Source organism: Centrocercus urophasianus, unplaced genomic scaffold, assembly GCF_019232065.1.
Source record: "Centrocercus urophasianus isolate 14NV4802_14NV808 unplaced genomic scaffold, USGS_Curo_1.0 seq_27, whole genome shotgun sequence".
Taxonomy (NCBI): domain Eukaryota; kingdom Metazoa; phylum Chordata; class Aves; order Galliformes; family Phasianidae; genus Centrocercus; species Centrocercus urophasianus.
Genome location: NW_024884833.1, coordinates 9,972,435 through 9,992,960, shown reverse-complemented (window position 1 = coordinate 9,992,960; position 20,526 = coordinate 9,972,435). Strand labels below are relative to the sequence as shown.

Sequence of the window (20,526 nt, the reverse complement as noted above, 5' to 3'; positions counted from 1 at the left end):
GGGGGGGGGAGGGTGTGGAGTATTTTATAGTGGTTTTATTTTTGCAGCCTATTTTTGCAAGCCAGGATTCTTAGCTGAGGAGGATGCTGCAATAATTTACAGTAATAACATACCACTGTTCTATTACACTTGTCAACCGCAATACAAACAAGAGAAATGTGACTTAAAATTTGCAAGACAGTTACAGTTTAAAAGTAATTTCTTTGGAACTGCATATGTCTAAAAGTTGTCTAAACTTACTAATTTGCAAGGATTTATTCTGAAAGGTTTCTGGCATTCTTTCTTGTAGACAAACTTCTGGGTGGTCTTGGAATGCAGATCAGAACCTTGTAATGTATTTTTCGTTTGAAAAGTATTGCTTATATTAGGAAAGTGTATTCTGAACAATCATGAATAAGTGATCGGGCATTAGAAAATAAAGGTCATTAATTATATGAGTGCTTAAAAATAACTGTTTCAGAGACAAGAGATTGAACAAACACTGCAAGTAAGATACTAGTTTTCATTATAGCTATAGAGGAAATAATTTAAAATTTGTTTTTCCACAGAAACTGAATGGTCAGTCAAGCCATCTGAATTTCACTTCAGTTCATAAATCCTGTTCTGCCAAATAAAACTGGAAGTCCAGCCAATTCTATCAATGAGCTTTAGCGTCTATTAGTGAGCTTTTAGGGAAGGTCTTTGAGATGTGATTATAATGATCTATTATGATGATCTTTCCAGTGTCTGGATGTTGTATGAAATAGGACAGAGTCCTTGGTCCTCCTGGTTTTTCATTTGATCTGTCAGTTAATTTTTCAATCTCCTAGCACTGTGTGAAATCCTTCCACGCTAGCTCAGTGTCATTATTAGCTTTGTCCGTTGTAATTACTTTCAGACACTGCAACCTCTGTAACAGTGTAATACATTCAGGATATTTGAGGAATGGAGTAGCAGGTATCTGACTAAATTTGCTGCTGAATGTTCCTCGGTGAGGACTGATTATCTAACTCATTTTTTATTTTTTGTCTTTTATCCGCTTTTAATCACACAATTTCCCTCCTGTTCTTCCTCTGTGAAATCTTACTATCTCTAAGAGCATTCGCTTATGGGCTTTTGTGGAAGTGTATCCAAGTGTATTATACAAGCTGTGTCACTATTAATGTACTTAATGATTTTTTTTCAGAGATCTGGTAGATATCTGAGCTAGGGCTCTCCACTTACAGAAGCTTACTCCATGCTTTACAGGACTGCAGTATAGGGTAGGTAAAAACACCTGCTAAAAACTATCTTGGAAGCAGTTTTCAGTGAAGCAAGCATCAAGGGATTAATTCTTCCACTTCAATTTTATGCAGTAGGCTGCATATATACATGTGCTGAAGAGTCTCTTTTTCTGTAAAGTGAAGAATTTTCATTAGGGCTGAAATCAACAACACAGACTTAGCTGTTGCTGTATCAAATATTTCAGCACTTGTCTTTTTTTTGTTTATCTGCCAAGATATCCTAAACAGTCAGGCTTTGTTGAAAATGTGACACTTTGCACTGAGTAGTGCAAAAGAGCAACATTTGGAAGTGGTTAGTACAAAGCAGAAGAAACTGAAATTCAAGTTACTGTTTTTCAGGTAAGGGTTCTAACCTCCACATTAGGAGATGGATGGAATGTTTCTTTCCTTTTTTGTTTCTGCTAATAAAATGAATTTGAGGTTAAAAGACTGTTCCTGAGCTGTTTAAACTACCATCCAGGAAAAGGAGATGCTTTTTTCTACGTTTCACTAAAGATTTACTTTTTGAGAGTGACATTTGGAAGTGCTGGTCCTCAGGAAGTTTTGTGACCAGCAAACTGTATGGAAAGTGTGCATCTCTCAAACATCTCATCACCCGACTATCAGTTTTTGTGCACTGCTGGAGAGGTGGGAGGTATTTTCACATCATGGAAAGGGGAGATTCCATCAGAGATTATTTTTGGATGGAACAGCATGACGTCTATTCTGTGGGAGCATACTGACAGTCTTCTCTATCAGGCACAATATCGTAGTGATAGGACAAGGAGTAATGGCCTAATATTTGTACATAGGAAGTTCTACACTAACACGCGAAATAACTAATTTTCAGTAAGATGGTGGAGCACTGCAATAGGTTGCTTTGAAAGACTGGGAAGTCTCCTTCTACAGGGATATTCTAGACCTGTCTGGACACCTACCTGTGTGACTTGTTGTGGGGTACTTGCTTTAACAGGAGGGTTGGGCTCGATCTCTTGAGGTCCTTTCCACCCCCTGTAATTCTGTGATTTTTGGACTTTTATACTTCATCACTACCAGTGCACCCAGCTGGAAAGAATTATAGTGATATTTTCCCATTCTAAGACAAAAGTGAATTAGAAGTAAATAATGTGTGAGCTGCCATGAAATCTAGCTATTTTTCCAGCAGAATTATTCTTGAAAGTTTATTAGGCATTCATTTCTAACGTGTTTTTATGTCTAAGGCCACAGAGGTAAAAAGAATTAGAAAAATATGGATTATAAATGTCACGTCTTTCAATTACAGCATTCTTACACTGAATAATCTATAGACACTGAAAATACTGATTAATGTGGAAGTAGCATGGAATTCTTCAATTTTCATAAATATATTTCTTGACTTAAAACTCCATGGCACTCAGTCTGAAAATTTATGTGACGAGTCATTTAGAAAGAAAAATATATTGTTTCTGTCCTGTGTATGTAAATAAAACGTTCTAATCAATAATTAGTAAATCATGACCTTTGTCTTTGTTACAAGCAGTGTTTAATTCATGTTAATGCGTAAAGCTAAAGGGATGAGATGTATTACATGAAATGTATGGCTCAGAAGGGGATAAATAAATTATGAGAAGTGGTTAGGCATGCTCTTTGTGAATAATTTCTCAGTGTTTTGCCCAGAAGCTCTGCAGCACCAAAAGACAGAAATTCTTCTACAGAGCTAAGTAGAACATATGATTTAAATTTTCACAGCTTTTGTTCTTCCATTCATTTTGTATCTCCTTACAATAGCAGTACTCTTGAGGACAGAGAAGATTAAGTTCCTCATTTTTTCATCGTAGTAAATTTCATTTGTTATTGTAAACTGTTATCAAGATGGACAGATGCGTCTTTTGTCCTGTCATATTGATGGCAGCCCTGATTTTTCAGGTGGTGCAACTTTGCTCAGTTTTTTTGTAATTTCCAGTATTTTCCTCAGGATATATAAAATCATCAAGGTGCTGAAGAAATTGAATTACTGTTTGCTAGAGACTATAAGCTTGGATTATTTTTTATTAAAATAAAGGATTGTTATAGGAATAGGATGTGTGAGAGCAGACCTCTGTTGTACAGTGACACTGCTGACTTTGAGGTATTTGCTTGTGTATCTGGGAGATATGCTACAGCCCCAGTGTCTCTTCAGTTAGATGATCTCATTATTTACCAGTACAACAAAAAGAAATCTCATTCTTTTTCTCTTCAAAAGTCAAAAACAAAACGTAGATTTCTCTGATTTTCCATATTTAGGCAGTGAGAAGAAAGAAGAAACTAGACTTCCATGGCTATGGATTTATAAAAGCGTAGTGGAGGGTAACAAACAGGCAACATCTCTCATGACAGTGTTGAATTAATCATTTTATTAAAGTCTAATCAGTGTATTAGTCACTTAAGCCATGTATTTAAAAAATGAAATGGAAGCTGAGAATATACGATAATTCAGAGCTTGGCTAGAGAAAGACTAGTAGACGATCTCATTAACAGAAGTCTAGCAAAGGATATGTACAAAAGCAGGCATAACTGTAATATTTGGAGCTTGCTTTTCTGCTGGATACTAGAATGAACAGCACTGTCTGGTGCCCTACAAGAGCTGGAGGAGTTAAAGAGGAAGCAGTTCACATTGGAACAAGGCACGTGATGTTCATTTGGGCTGTGAAATGTCTGCATCTCTTTAGAGATTAATCTCTTTGGGCAGTGATATGTTATGCTTGGCAGTTTTCACCTGCTGTACAAATTATTGTACCCATACAATACTACAGAAGATAATATCCAAGTAATTCACTTTAGCAAGGAAATCAGAGAGCTGAGCAGCTTGGCTCGGTGAGGAAGCATGTTCTTCTAAGGACATTGTCCTTTAAAACAATCCTTAGCAATGGGTGAACATCAAAAAACTTTAAAAGTTCAATTTAGTTGAGATAGCAGCAGCATCTGAATTAGCTACGTCTACAAATATGGACTGGAAATTTGGTTAAGCAGATTGCTATATACTGTATGATATCTAATGCTTCCTGTGTTTAATATTTTTTTATATTTTTTTGATGTTATGCTTCTGCGTTACTTCATAATGAAGCAGGTTTTTGGAAGAACCAGCCAGTGTATAGTGCAGTATAATTAAAATGCAAATTCTAAGACGTGAGCTGGCAAAGTCTCAGAAAGTAAAATACAGTTTTGAAAATCATCTACCACTGCCAGGTAGACCCAAATTTTCTTGAAGATAATATTTTATTTGATTAGTACATCAATATCTCGATGTATACTGAATTAATATGTAATTTTTTTCACTATGAGATAATATCCGCATTTTACTGTGTTTCACGTTATGAACGGAGAACTGAAGAAAAAAAACAAAGATAATAGACAAATTTATCAAGATCCTGTGTGTCTAACGGAGGCTGGACTCTGAGACAATGCAATTGAAAACACAGGGCCATCTTTTACAATTTAGAGTAGTTATATTAGTCATATTCTCAATAATTTTCTTACAATTATGCAAGATACTTAATCCGATATATCTGGTGAAGCTGTATATATACATATATATATATATATATATCTCAACAATGCATACCCAAAAATAACTGTCCACATTTCAAAACTATTTCTGAAAATCGTTTGCAGCACGTAAATATATCAGTGGGGCAGCAAGGAAATTCTTCAGATGCGAAGTGGCTTGTAAAATACTTACAAAATATTCAACAAGATTAAAAAAATTGAAGAGTGGTGGGTGAATATTCTATGTCATTACCAGGTACTAAGTGGTTATAGAGATGCAGGATTGGGTCCTGAAAGAATTCAGTAGAAATGTACAATGTTTTTTTTTCTTCTGTTCAGCTGGCCAAAAGTCCCATTTCCTTGAGATTTTCTTAACACAAAGAATTCCAGGGTATGGTACGTCTCTTGTAATTTTAGCACATGTCTTAGGAATAAAATATGATGTGACTTCATTCAAGGTGCCTGTTGATAGTTTGTGAGGACATGTAGTTTCTTCTTTGTTCAGGTCAGAGCTCATTATGTCCAAAGTAATGCAGGGTTCACCAGGGATGGAAAACTGTGCCTAGAGACCTAATGACATTATCTTATTTCAGGAAAAAAATTGTTTTTCGTTGACTTTATTTATGAGTAACTGAGGCATTTCAGATGTGCAGAGGCCAAGTTGCTGGTTTGTCAAGAAGTATTTGCAAAGAGATGAGAAGTACATGTACCTGTGTTTTTAGGAGACAGTCCTAGGAAAGAAAAAACATTTCTTGTTTTGAAATGCTCTTTGTTCTACCATGAAGTCTAAACAAGCTGGGTCTTGTTTTCTTCTGCCTAAGAAGCAGGACCTTGGGTGAGAAGACTGGTGTTTTGTTGAGTAACTCCATGAAGAGCTGGAATTGGCTTTTTCTGTCCAGTATCACTCAGGAGTGTGAACTCCACCATTACATGGCCACTACAGACCCAGCAGTCACCAATCATGATGCCACCAATCAGTTTACCTGTGTTTGGTGAGCAGCAGGTCCAGCATTGCATTTCCCCTGTCTGGGCTGTCTGTTCCTTGGCTTTAGGAGTTATCTTTCTTTCAGCAGCCTCCTGGATTGCCTACAGGTCTCCTTTCTACCTTTCAAGCAGTTATCAGGGTGTTTGAAATTCCCCACTAAGACAAGAGCTTGCATTTGAGATGCCTCCTGTAGCTGAAGGAAGAAGGCTACATTTAGCAGGCAGTGCTTGATCAAGTGGCTTGTATTAGACCCCAGCCACAACCTCCCTTTGTAGTTTTAGTCTCTAATTCTCATCCATAGGCTTTTGATTTGCTTGTATCTATTTTTCAGGGACAGCTCTTCACAATCTATTTTTTTTTTTTTTTTTTTTTTTTTTTGACATGGAGGGCAAAGCTTCCTCCTTTCTGTCCTTTTTGAACAGATTGTTGCCATTGGTAATCACATTCCAGTAATGGGAATCTTCACACCAGGTTTTGGTGACAGCAACTACATCAGGATGTTCTGTTAGAACAGGGGCTTCCAGCTCCTTCTGCTTATTTCCTAAGCTGCATGTACTGGTGTAGCTGGGCCCTCAGCCTTTATACCTTCTTGGAAAATAACTCCTTAATTCCCTTGAAGCATTTTTCTGAGTTTCCCTGTTGCCTTCTCTTATTGCTTTAGTGGTTCCTGGCTCATCATCATAAGATTTCACATGGCAGCAGGTTGAGGGCCCCTTCTAGAACCATGTCCCTCTAACCTACTGTTCTGTCTCACACAATGGCTTCAGCAGGCTCACTATCAGCCCCCACCCTGTCTTTGAACCTAATTTAAAGCCCTGCCAATGAGCCCTGCTAGCCTTTGCTTACGGATCCTCCTCTCCTTTGAGAAAGGCGAACCCCATCTGGTGCATTTGACTGCACTGACTTTTAGGCTGCTCTGTTGTTTAAAATTCAAAGTTTTTGCAGCAGCAGCAGCCATGATGCCAGGTGTTTGTCAGTAGGATCTTTCCATTCCTTTCATTGTTCTTGCCCAGTACAGGAAGCAGATAAGATGATCTGTGCCCTCAGCTCCTTCAACTGATGTCCCAAGGCTCTGAAGTCCTTTTTGATGCCCTTTGGAAATGCTTTTAGCTGCTTCATCACTTCTCATGATAAAAAAATTGGCCCAGCATACTGGACATTCATTTCCCTGCAGGGTGGTGTCATCTACAACTAACACCCTTGTCTTTTTCTATGAGGGTATAGCTTTGATACTTCTACCAAACTGCAGAGTTTAGAGATCTGCACTACCTCTTTTTCTTGTCTTCAGCTGGTTGAAAAACCTCTTTCTGATTCCAGGAGCTCTTATGTAAACATTAGTCATATCTTTAAGTATCCATTTGTGTCCTCTTATACTTGCATTCAGTGTGGGAATTCCAACATTTTAAAACTTTACACCTCACAGATTAGTAACTGTAAACAATTCTGGGTGAAAAGTTTTCTTAGACAAATAATTGAATTTGCTGATTTGCCAGCAGATCATTCTTTTTCATCCTATTATTTGGATTTTGACTTGCTTTGTTTCCTGATTATTAATTCAGTAACTGGGACTCCTTATTCAGCCGAGGAAATCCCAAAGCAGTCTGTATCAACAGGAGTTCCACATTTTAGACCAGTTGAAAGGTTAGTGCTAAGCACTGGGCTGTGCAAAATAGAGAGGCAGACATTTGGATCTGGGAATCTCATTACTTCCAAGGAAGGAAACCAAGGCATGGATGAATTTCCTATTCCTAGCCAACTGCATTTTAGAGTTATGTTTTGATTTGAGATGAACGTTATCTAATCACAATTTTCTGCCCTGAATTTTCTTCCTTCCTTTCAGGAATGTACACATAATGTACCTCAGGATAATTTTATTCACACTTTTCCTGAGTCACTAAAACTCTAACAGAACTCCTTTACAGTCAGTGGTGGAATATGTTTACAAATTATCTTAATATAAAAATCCCCTTCCCTAACAACATTCTCCCTAATTTGAACATGCGTTCAAGTGGATCATGATTTAGAAATACATTTTTTAGTTCTTGAAACAGTTTTATTAAAATGTATTGAGGCTAATTCATGAGGTTTTTCTATTTTTTGTGCACACAGGAAGAATCTGTAAGTATTATGTCTGGTTTCTAAGATGAGTATTTTGTGACAGCATAGTGTGCTTTTCTACCTTACTTCATCCCTTGTGATTCTTAAACCCACTGACTAATGTCAGCCAAATTTACAGACAGGGACCTCAAAGGTAATTGGGTTTTGATAGGTATTGTGGAAAAGGTGGCTGGATAAAGGAGAAAGTTGTTACATACATCTTGGTATATAAAAATAAGCTGGCACAAAAATACTGATCAGAATATTTAATGAGTATGTGCCAATTCTTCAGTGCTGAAGAAGCATTAGTTCTGTACCTCTACAGAACCCAAGAATGGGTTTTGTTAGCTTTTGTGCTTTTCCTTTGAAACAGGAGACATTCATTCACATCTTCACCCTAAACTTGACTGTCTTTTCTCATAATGTGCTGCAGTAAATCAGAAGCTATGTGCAGGATTTGCTGGATTAAATTCTGTAGCCCAAATTAATCCATGCTCCAGATTTAGGTAGTCAGGATGATTTCGCCAAAGAGATCTTTGTTCTAGATTTGCTTATTTTTTAAAGAAGATGAAAATTCATTTTCATTCATTTTATTAAGCACTGCTAGAACACAAGATAAAATTATTTTAAAATAACTAAAATAGGATACAGGTATGTGAAGTTTTTCTGAGCTTCATCTACTAATGTATTTGCATTAAAGTGTAAATTTTGGCATCACAGAAATGTAAGCATATTCCTCCAAGTAGAATCAATACTTCAAAGAGTTGTCATCTTCTTGACATGATGTTTGATATTATATACAAAATTAGAAGGAAGGGACTAATTGGAAAACAGCAAACAGACTGAAACTTTTCTTCTATGCACAAGGTGGTGGTGTTTGTTAGTCCAAGGACATCTTCTAAGAAAAACTTATTTTCTATTATACCAACTGTGCTCATTGCCAATATTTGTTTTAAATACATACTTTTGGTGAAACATGAAAGAATTAGTGTAAGTAACAAAGCCAAACTAATACAGTTTTTGTTCTGAGGCACATAGTTACTTGTTCATATTTACTGGTTCATATTAGTCCTGCCTCTAAAAAGGCTTTGTTCTTCCCTGTGTGGCCTAATCTTTTGTGAATACTGGTATCATTTTCTGAAAATGACATAAAAAAAATATAAACACGTGGAGTTTTTAAGCCACCACATTCACTAATCACAAAGTCGAGAAATAGTGTGAGAGTCTAACTTCTTGTTTTGATGGATCATGAAAAATCAGCTACTGACCATGTGAAGAGGCTTGAAAAAACTACTGATCTAAACCAACTACTGATTTAAGAACCATCTCTAAAGAAAAGCAGGGTTTTTTTTTCATATTTCGAATAATTCAAGAGTTCGTTTATTAACATCCCTCCCCCAGTCCACAGGAACATCAATTACATTGATCTAAATCTTCATATTTGTGCAACCTGATCTTAAAGCTCTTCAGTAATGCAGATTGCTTCACATCCTTTTCCAAGGTTTATTGTTACCATTTTATCCTATCTGCTGTGGTCAGAGAGAAGAATTTTTCTCCTTCTCTTCTACAACAGGAACAACAAATTCAATTCTTTTATTTTTCCAAGAAAACTATAGTATTTTCTCATATTTGAATGAATAAGTTTATCTGATAAGCCATTTCCTATACTTTCATCTGATGCTACTTGATTTTGTTCTTTGTTTTTGGATTGTGTGCTGAGAACTGAAAGTAATTGTGTCACTTGTCCCTTTCTGATGCTAAGAGGGGCATAGAGTATAGAGTATTCTCACACATTTCTCATAGCATTAATGTTCTTTCCTCCTTCATTTCCTTTTTCTTTCCTCCCCTTTCATCCTTTTTTGCTTCCTTTTCTTCTTTCCTTTTTTTATTTCTTTCTTCCTTCATTCCTTCATCTCCCATCTACTTTCCCTCCTTTTTTTTTACTTTCTTTCTTTCTTTCTTTTTTTGAGATGTTACTGTTTCTTATTTTTATTTGCCTTGTGACTCAACCCTCAGATCATTTTTAATAGAACTTTTAAATCATCTTTTGAGTAAAAGAAAAATGTGTGGAGAGATACAGTCCTTTTGGTCCATTGACACCTGAAAGGTAAGACATAGGGTGTTAGAGTGACAGAAATTTCCAAAAGGGAGTAATCAATAAAACAACTGCCATCTTTGGTTCCCACCAAGGAACGATGGCTGTGAATCTCAAGAGTGTTCAGGCTCTATGGATTCTTTTTATTGATCCTTAAGTCTATGAGATCATAAATGTTGTATATAATCAGGAAAAACAGCAGCCCCTTACCTGTGGTTTTAATCACAGAATTGTAGTGGTTGGAAGGGACCTCCAGAGATCATCAAGTCCAACCCCCCTGCTAAAGCAGTCCCCCTACACCAGGTTGTACAGATAGGCATCCAGATGGATATAAACAGAAACTTGTCCCAGTGTGTAAGTGGGGTATCACACAAAGAAAAATTACACATCCACTTAGCCTCGAACTTGATAGCATTACTTTTATGTTGAAAGTGAAGCTCCTGATTAATTTTACAAATAAGATTTCAGTGATTGCTTACATTGGTAGGAAGCAATGCTTCGGGTTTGCAATCTTATTCTGTTTATAGCAAGACCAAAGGTTTTAATGCTGCATAAATTTTCTATGAGGATGAAATAAAAAAGTTAACACGTGTAAACATCTACTTACATGCTAGAAAAACAATGTTTTATGAGAGGCATTTTAGATCCTCATTAGGGGGACTCTGTCTCTCTAGCGTCTTCTATTTTTGTTCTGTTATTTCCTATGGGATAGCTATGACTTTGATAAAAATGTGAACATGAACACTCACCCCGATCCAACTCTTTTTTTTCTAAACATACTAGTAAATGTGGAAAAGAATACAGGTTTACCTCACTCTTGCACACATTTTCCTAAAACTATTATTGATGGCAAATCTGAGGTTGGGAAGCTGCAAATTACATATGTACACTTGTATATTTGTAGATGAATATGCTCTCTTTTAGTCCACATAATTGTACTTCTGCAGAAACCAACCCTTTTGTGTTTGCAGGAGTTTTCTCATGCATATATATTGCATTACATGCACTCTAAATTGTTATTTAACAAAGGGCTAACATGAAGGATTAAGTGCAAACTATTTCATTTCATGAAGAGCAAATAAAGATCCTATGATTGCCTTTATTTTTTTTATTTTTATTTTTTTTTTTTTTAATGGGTACTCCATGAAGTTTTATGAAGGACCTGACTGTGAGGTCTTGTTTTTCAATCAGATCTTTGCCAAAAGTTGTATTGCCAGCTACAGTCTGGGTGGTGGTTTGTCTTGGTATTTTTGCAGTTGTGTTATTTAGCCTTTCCTTGCTTGCTGCTAGCCAGCATATTGTTTATCATCTCCATGATGATTGTAGACAGGGAATGAACTAATAACTATGAAACAGTGAGAGAAAAAAAGTTCCTACAGTCTATGGGTGTGGATGGAGTAGGCTCAGGAATAACAACATAATAAAAATTCATAGTAAGTGGCTGGTGTACAACCAGGATGATATCTATTCATTACTGCTATTTGAAAATTTTTAACCTTCAGCTAAAGTTACTGTTCCTATCCAGTTATCTAGACTATGATTGCATCTCTTTTCAGACACATAGATATGAGATATTATGAAAGCTGAATAACAGAAGGCTACAGAATAAGCAAAATTTATCTTTTCCCTATAATATTCTAAATATTTAAGTCATTAAGTTCCACTGCTTTCTTGTATTTCTTAATTTTCTTTTTTCAAAATGTTCTTTCACTTGGAAATTGAAGCCAATCTAAACACACTTAACTTTTGTCTCTTCAGTCATTGTTAGGAGATAGCAACAGTAACAGCAGTGTGTACATTCTGTGTTCAGTCCAGCCAGTAGTTAGCTTCCTCTTCCTTAGTTCTAAGTGTGGCTTGTTCATGTTCCATTTCTTCTGTATTCAAAATATGTAAGCAAAACTTTTGTAGGTGATTTTGTAGCTCCAAATTTTAGATATAGCTCCAATGTACATTGATAGTAGAGGCTTAGATTTGAAAAATACCATTCATGCCTCTGACTGAGGGAACTTCATTTTGCATTACGTGTAGTTCAGCATAATTTAGTGAACAGTGGACTTGCTAGTATGAAGTAGTTGACTACTTTAAACAGCTGTGCTTGCTTTGATTCCATTTTAAATAATGTTCAACAACAATCCAACAGAATTTGAAGTTCACATATCTTGTCAGTAAAACTTAAAATGGTTTTTAAAATCAGTTATTTACACTAAAACAAAATATGGCCTGGGATCAGCAGTTTAGCAGCTTCTTTTCCTCATAATAGTGAACTATAAAATCCCAGGGCTTTTTCTTTCCCATTTTATGATTTCTCATTCTATTACTTCAGAAATAAGTGCATCCTATTTATTATCTCAAACTGGAAAAAAATAAAATGAAAACAAATGCACACGTGGCTCTAGTAAGCCACAGTGACTTCCAAAACGCATTACATCCTACTCTGAAACTTTAAATTTGTGGGCTTAACTACAGCGTGAGAATAAGGAAAGTATGTATTCCTATGTACTCTGTATTGAGGGATGATCTGTATTTGAGAAGCACTGAAGAAGTAGAGATGGATAAAGATGAAAACCATGTGGTTTTCAGTGATGCCAACTTCCTGTTCACATAGTATGTCAACAAACTCCTGAATACCAAATATGCCATGATAAATACCATCTTTCTAAAGCAGCATACACCTCCAGCTGGAAGTGCTTGTTAACTTCTGATACTGAACAGCCTCTTTGTGTCTCTTCCTGTGAATAAATTACTGCAGCTTCCACCTATTACAGTGGCTGCTCTGAAAGTAATGCCTCCTATTTTACTGTGTTGTCCCATGATGTCAGAGGCAGATGGTGGTGGTATGGCAGGAGAGACTGAACCTTCCCACCAATACTCCATTACACACAGTTGTTGTGTGACAGATGGCAGAGGAGGGGCAGTCTGACAGAACAATATCTGACATGGAAGTGCATATGAAGCAAAGGTGCGCCCTTGAATTCCTCTGTTTGTTTGTTCTGTTTTGCATTTCCCCTCTTTGTTCTTGCTTTGGTCTGTAATGACAGTAGATTTGTTTTGCCTTTTCTTCTCATGTTTCTATACCCTTTCTGCTCTTTCTGTGAAACAAGCATTGCTCATACACTGCAACGCAGTTTATTTTCACAGTGTTTCTTGGGGATAACTTCTTATTGGTAACATCTGCTCCAGCTTTGAGAGATATGAAAACTGAAATTCAAAAGGCATTTATTTACAACAATCTGCAAAAATCCAATAATGGGTTAGAAACAAGTTTTTGTGCTTGTTTGTTGTTTTTAAAGCCTTGACTAGCAGAAATGTCTTTGTTACGCACTGGAGGGGCATAATATCTGTGTCTGTGGAGTCTGAGGGTTAACTCTGTTTTGCCAGACAGTGCAGATTTGTAGTTCAGTTGCAATAAGAATATGTTATGGCTGTGAATAATATACAGAATATTTGAAAATACAGTGAGTATTACAGCTGATATCTGTACAGCTGATAGTGTCTGACAATTAATATTACTTGAAAGTTGTCATAGAGTGAACAATTAGTTCCAATAACAATTTTATTTTGTGCTGGTATGCTTTATTATGTCAACACAATGCTGTGGTAAAATCATTTACTTCAGTCGTTGCAATAACCAGTCTAAGGACACCTCAGGATTCATTTCAAATTTAATCCCCTTTTCAGTTCCTGGTTGGCTTACTGTACACAATTTACTAGATTACTCATTTATCTTCAAGATATATTTTTAAGGAAAAAAAACTTTTTTATATCTTTCTTTTGTGGCATATCCTCCACCTATGTTTCTAACTAAAGGCATTTTTGGTTAGTGATACAAATGCTTATTGAGGATGAGGTAGATGTACTGCACAGCGATAATAAAATCACATGGTGCTTTAAGAAATTTTTAAATTCCATGGAGGATTTTTAATTTGAATTACAAGAGATTTTAAATTTGAATGAGCTGTGGGTGGAATGGAACTTTACTTGGTAAAGACTATCAAGTGAAAGACTAATCTGAATTATTTTCCCCTCCAAAGATTTTTTTATATCATGTGGAACTTGACTATGTAGGGGGACTGAGGTTTCCACATGTACAGTGTTATGAAATATTTATTTTCACAAGTACCCAATACCAAAGTTGTTTTTTTTTAAGAGCCTTTAGATGAAACCCTCAAAGAAACTTGCAAAGTTCTAGCATGGAATCAAGACCAACTCAACTCTAGTCAAAATGCTGCTTTAGGTACTTGCCTATTGGTTCTCTCTCTGTCAGAGTGCTAGAAAAGACTTATCTATTCCTTCAGTGAACTAATGAAAGGGCTATTCATAACCTAAGTTATTCTGCACCTTGGTCTGACGGCGGGTTAAAAGTAGGGACATGAGTTATTACTGGGACACAGGGTCTCTAAATGCATCTCATATGTAGTTCTCAAATAAAATATAAATCACCCAAATAAAATGTAGATCAGAAGTACAGCTCTGCTCACATTGTTGCAGTTCAGCATGAACAATTATGTAATGGTTAAGAAACAGAAAAATGTATTCAATAAAAAATATCCCTGTCTTGCTTGCTTAACTGTGGTGTGTAGAAGTAAGTTAAAAATCATTAGAGATTATGTTATGTGTGAAGACACACTGCGGGAAAAAGTAACAGGAAATTTAACACTTTGGTGCACTTAGACGTATTTTAAGTTATTTAACAGTTATTACTATATTAAAAGCTATTAGCTATTATTCTAAAAATGCAGGGTTTAAAAAACTTCAGAATTCTTGACATTCATTTTTGTGTAACAGAATACCTGTGAAATCAAAGGTAATTCCAATCATGAAGAATTTGCTCAGATATTATGACTGTATTAAAATTTGTTTAATGAGAAAGAAGAAATTAGTGCTCACAATTTTTTGTTAATTTGGACAAGCACGGAGAAATTGCTTTTGAGGCATTGGTATCTCTGTTACGTAGTTTTTTACAGTTGTTCATCATAAGTTCATGAAAGTTAAGATGCCATAACTTTCTGACTGCCATCTCCTTTCTGGTGTTTTTCTCATTTTTCTCATTTTTCATGTGTAGGTTAACATGTATACTGGCATTCAGATTTGCAATTCAGACCGAGTATGCAGCTACCCCAGATCCCATACAGATCTGTATGTAGTGTTACTCTTTGTGACTTCTCCAAAGATTAAATAAGAGGTTGGGAAGAAATCTTATTTTGTTTTTGAAGAAAAATTAAATCTAAACATCTGCTATTGAATGTGAGAAGAGCTCAACTGTGTTAGTAAATGCTGGTATATACCCAGATGAGGGGTTATAAAGAGCAGTAGACACTGCAATGTCCTGTAAAAGTAAGATGTACATTTATCTTCATCTTACCTTTATTTCTGTGGAGGAATAACTGCATGCATCATTACAATTAAGGAATGACCTGCTGGAGATGAGCTCTGTGGAGAAGGACCTGGGGGTCCTGCCCTTGTGATTGTGAAGGCCAGTGGAATCCTGGGGTGCATTAAAAAGAGCATGACTGGGTCCCCAGGTCAAAAGAGCTGATCCGCTCCCTCTACTCTGCCCTGGTGAGGCCATGTTTAGAATATCATGTCCAGATCTTGACTCTCCTGTTTATAAAAGACAGGAATCTCCTAAAAGGAATCCAGCAAAGGACCACAGATATGATAAAGGGCCTGGAACATCTCCCATATGAGGAGAGCTTGAGTAAAAAGGATCTGTTTAGCCTGGGGAAAAGAAGAGTAAGAGGGAATCTGGTAAACATTTGTAAATATGTACAGGGAGGTGGGAGGCAAATGCATGAGGGCAGATTCTTCTTAGTGCTATGTAGCAATAGGACAAAAAGTAACGACTTAAAACTTGTACATAAGAAGTTCTGTGCAAACATACAAAAGAACTTCTTTATGGTAAAGGTGACAGAGCACTGGAACAGGTTGCCCAGAGAGGTTGTGGAGTGTTATTCTATGGAAATATTCAAGACCTGTCTGGATGCCTGCCAGTGTGACCTATGGAAGGGTACCTGCTATAGCAGAGGGAGTCAATGATCTTGAGGTCTCTTCCAACACCTGCAATTCTGTGATCTGTGCAGTACCTCTAAGATTTAACAACAGAGAAAAATTATTTCTTCTGACAAAGTCATACCTTGTCTATGGTATGTCCTAGGTATGGAACAGAAGATGCAGGAATTGACATTTGGAAAAGTGATCGTTGCTTTAAATTGGTATTAAAAATCAGTGAATTATAAATGCTAAATTTAGAGTTCCTTTTGGCCTCAGTAGAAGTCCACTTTCAAAAGATATAGATCACAAGCAGGTGACACTAAGCAAGATTAGCTTGGTCAGTACATTCAGTAGCAGTCATCTGACTTCAGAAGTTAAACGCATTCAAGAAGAGAACTGTTTGTTTTCTCCTAGGATCCGTTTTGATATTTAGTTTCATTGATGGAGATGATTATAAAAGGAAAAGGGGAGGGTGCATTATGCATGCTGACAGCCGTCATTTTTCACAATAATATAATCATTGAATTGATTAGGAGAGTGCTCAGATGATCAAAAGAGTGGAAGTGGATAAAGTGACAGCGCTGGAAAGAGAACAAGTTGAACCAATCAAGAATCTTTGGGAAGACCCAGGAATTCAAGAGTGCTATGACAGAGGGAGCATCAGCTCTCAAATTCTGCTTAGTAGTAAGTACTCTACATAACCACAAGAAGAACCCAGACTTAATGAAGGTAAAGAGATAGGTTCTCTCTGATTTTATTATCTATCTCTGTGTCTCTGTTGGCCTGCAATAGACAAAGGATTTTAAGATGAAGTAATTGAAACAATTTAATCTGAGATTTTCTCATGGTCCTGAAAACATTGTTCCTCCCAACTCTGAGGTCAGCACAGCTGGTACATAACTGAGTTTCCCATAGGGGAAATCATGGAAAACAGCTGTAAAAAATACATTAACAACAAACAAGTATTTCAGAAAGTTCATAATTATACCAAAATTTTAGGATGTAAGTAAAAATGAAGATGTTTCAGTATTATTCCTGGAACTTAATTATGAAAAATGATAGATTTAAGAGAACAGAAAAATTACTTTTTTTTAATGACGAAGTTGAGAATTTGGATTCCTGTGAGGAACATTTAGGTTGGGCATTTGTATAAACACTTTACAGTCTATTCTATCCTCCTTTTCTATGAAGTCAACTAAAATTGAAAATTAGTTCTATTTTAAATTTGATTAAGTATTTATTTTACTGTTAATTACAATTGAGGTCTTTAACAGTTTGTGGCACTGCTGAAGAGGAAGAATTTTCTCTTCCACAATAGAATATTTGGAAGAAGTGTAAACATTTTTTATTTTTTTGTGCCCAATTGAGGGACAACTGGGCAGCAACAGGAGGAGAATGCACTGATATTCCCTTTCTTTCACCAAAGAGAAAGATGGAATTAATGTTTAAATTTGGTTTTTGCTACGATCACTTTGAACAATTTGGAATAGAGTTTACACTTTCTGTAGGCCATGGCAGCATTTTTGGATGATCAAGTGTTGCCGTCTAGTGTTGAGAAGATAGATTGCAGATGAATAATCTGCATCAGTTCCTTGTGTATGACTTCCTCACACTCTGCCTATTTATTTCAGCACAGCAGTGTCATCTTAGAAGTTAATGCCAGCTACGTACGAAAAGCACATGAAGGCTAAGAGGGACTAAGTTGAGAATGATGGCATGGACAGAAGAGAAACTAAATGCATCATCTTCTACGTAAAAATGTATAAGGTGGGTGCATTCATATGTGCAATGCTTTACATTAACTATTTACTATTCCTCTGAATCCTGTCAGCAGCCTTTCACATTTGTGTGCAATATTAACAGCACATGTGAAGTGCCAGGAGATAGAAAAAATGTTGATAAACAATTACATTACAGCAAGGATTGATGTGTGTTTTCAAATCTTAGCTACTGTGATTACTTTGAAGTAATAGCAAAGATTATACAAATAAAGATCATCACCTGGAGCATAAGAAGATTTTTGAACATTTCAACTTCTATTTTTTTTTACTACTCTGTTAAAGTTTTTTTAGTTTTACGCCAGTAACAATTGTTCTTATGCCAATAGAACAAAATGGAATTTCTGTTCATTTACTTTTTTGGGGAAATTACTGCACTGCTGATCAGTGCTCTTGTTTTGAATCTCTATGATTAAATTATGTGAGTGCATTAATCTTGCTTCTGTTGTGTATTTAACTTTTCAGTTATCTTACTGACAGTGATCGTATTGCTATGCCCTCATTTGTACCAACTCAGCAAGATATTCTTAGAGTGCCAACTACAGGAATTATCAAGTACCCTTTTGATTTAGAAAATATTATATTTAGGTAAGATTACTTTTTGAATGGTTCAGTATGCAGTAATGAAAGTAGTTGCTGAAACTTTACTTCTGAGGTCTCTAAGCTTTCGCTTTCAATTGGTATGGTATATATTTTCAGCTCTGCTGATTGGATTTAGTCTTCAAATTTCTCATGATAGAAAGTATTTCAAAACATAACTTTTTAATTTTACTCTTCATGAAAAAAGCTATTAAATTCAAACAGCCCAATCACTGTGTATTTCTATCTATCTGTTAAATTGGAAAGTCTGAAATGGGGGAGAGAGAGGTGCAGAGGATGTTAACAGTCATATCAGATTATATTTTCTTTTCTTTTGAGCTAACAGTTACTACCTCCCAGAACTGAGTATTCTAGGAAACATTTTAGTTTAATAGGTCCATCAGATTTTATCTGGGCTGTCTACAAAACCACAGGATTTTGATGTGGAAGTAAGATATTTTTGAGAGATTTGATTGTTGAGTTAGAAGATGTGACTACACTGTTCCAGAGGAGGAACAGAAGGGATATTGGATTTGGAGTAGGAGCAAAATGTCTGTGTTTAGATCCACTTTCGTTAAAACATCTACCAACAGAGAATAAAATGACACAATATTTTGTATTTTGTCACAAGTAGCAGTGATGATTTGTACACATAAACCATATTCCTTCAAATGTTCTGTGCTCTTAATACTGCTTGAACTCTGAAGTCCCCAAACACTTTACAGATTATTTTCCTCAAGATCTGTTAGAACTGTAGAAAGCAAAGCCAGCTTCACTTGCTGAAGGGTTACCTGTTGGAATTTAAAAATGAATCTTTAAAGATTCATGTCATCTTTTGACATATGATCATGGGTGACTAAGAAATCTTTTTAATCCCACCATCATTGACATTATTTGTTATGTTTACTTTAGACATTAGGAAAAAAGGTAAATAGCAAAGTGGCTACCATCACATATTTGTCCAGGAACTTCAACCAGCAATCTCGTAATATGTTGTTCCTTATGTCTCATGAAACAAACAGCATGGTTGTTAGTATGGCTGAGTACTTATGCTCTTGTCCTTTAGTTGTGTTACATTATAGGATCATAGAATGGATTTGATTCTGCCTCGCTAGTCACAGAATAGGGCCAAATCAGCCCATAAACTGCTGACAGAGGGGAGCATCAAGATGATTCGTTTTCAACCCCTCCGTCATGGCAGTGTTGCCATCTTGTAGATCAAACAGCCCATGATTCTATTCAACCTGATTTTCAATGCCTCCAGAGATGGGGCATCCACAACCTCTCTGGGCAACTTTTTCCAGTATCTCACCACCTTCTAAATAAAACTTTGTTTTCTAGCATCTGACATAAATCTCCCCTCTTTTAGTTAGAACCTCCAATTCCCCCTCCATAGCACTGCTCTCAAGTAATTGCTCTCCCACTCAACACATATCTGGGTTGCCTCAACCCAAGTGCAACACCTTGCACTTGGCCTTGTGAACCTCATCCTGATCCACACTGGAGGCCCCTCAGAAGTCCAGGCCCCTCTGGATGGGAGCCTTCCCTTCTCTTTTTTCAACTACACCACACATCTTGGTGGAGAATACATTTAATCCCCCCATAGCCCCCTGGCTATGACCATCTAGACAGTTCTTAATCTACTGAATAGGCAAGCCTTCAAATCCATATGACTTAAAATACACATAATAAGACGCACAAATTTGATTTCTGGTATTCTTCCTGGCATAGCTGAGGCACAGTTGGGACTCCCCTCCCACACAGATTCCTGGTCTCAGTTCAGTGTGGGCTCCTCTGGGATCTTGACAGTATTTGGGATGCTTTTTGAGGAAGGGGCCAAATGATATGACTCAAATGCGGTTGTAAGCTACCATTGTGAGAACAAAGGCTACTTAAACTTGTTGAGAAGATGGAACTTTCACAGTATGCTTCATATCTATATCCCACTGATGTATACAGATGCAAAATTAATTTATTGCTTGTGAAAATAACAATTCACTCTGACAGAAATAAGAGAACTTGAGCAAACCTGCAACTATGGAGGTCTGGTATCAGACCTGAACCACTCTTGTGCAGTGAAAAATTTTTAACTTTGTAAGCCAAATGCAACAAGGAATGACTGTGACAATATTTTGATTTTACCTTAGCATCTTCTGGAATTCTAAAGTAGTTTAATAATTTCTCCAAATTCTTTGGAATCGAACACAGACTTTACTCGTTCCTTTAAAAAGAAAAAAAAAAAAAAAAAAGAATGAT

The 20,526-nt window shown here is 36.4% G+C and overlaps 1 protein-coding gene across 1 annotated transcript in view; it reads left to right on the top strand.

Annotated features, from left to right (window-relative positions):
* LOC122164616 (guanine nucleotide-binding protein subunit alpha-14-like) overlaps positions 1–18,283 on the top strand; it is a 62,337-nt gene extending 44,054 nt beyond the window's left edge. The window contains 3 exon segments of the mRNA XM_042826739.1: positions 16,447–16,561; positions 16,564–16,597; positions 18,157–18,283. Of these exon segments, the coding sequence (XP_042682673.1) occupies positions 16,447–16,561; positions 16,564–16,597; positions 18,157–18,283 (276 nt within the window).
* The last annotated feature ends 2,243 nt before the right edge of the window (positions 18,284–20,526 follow it).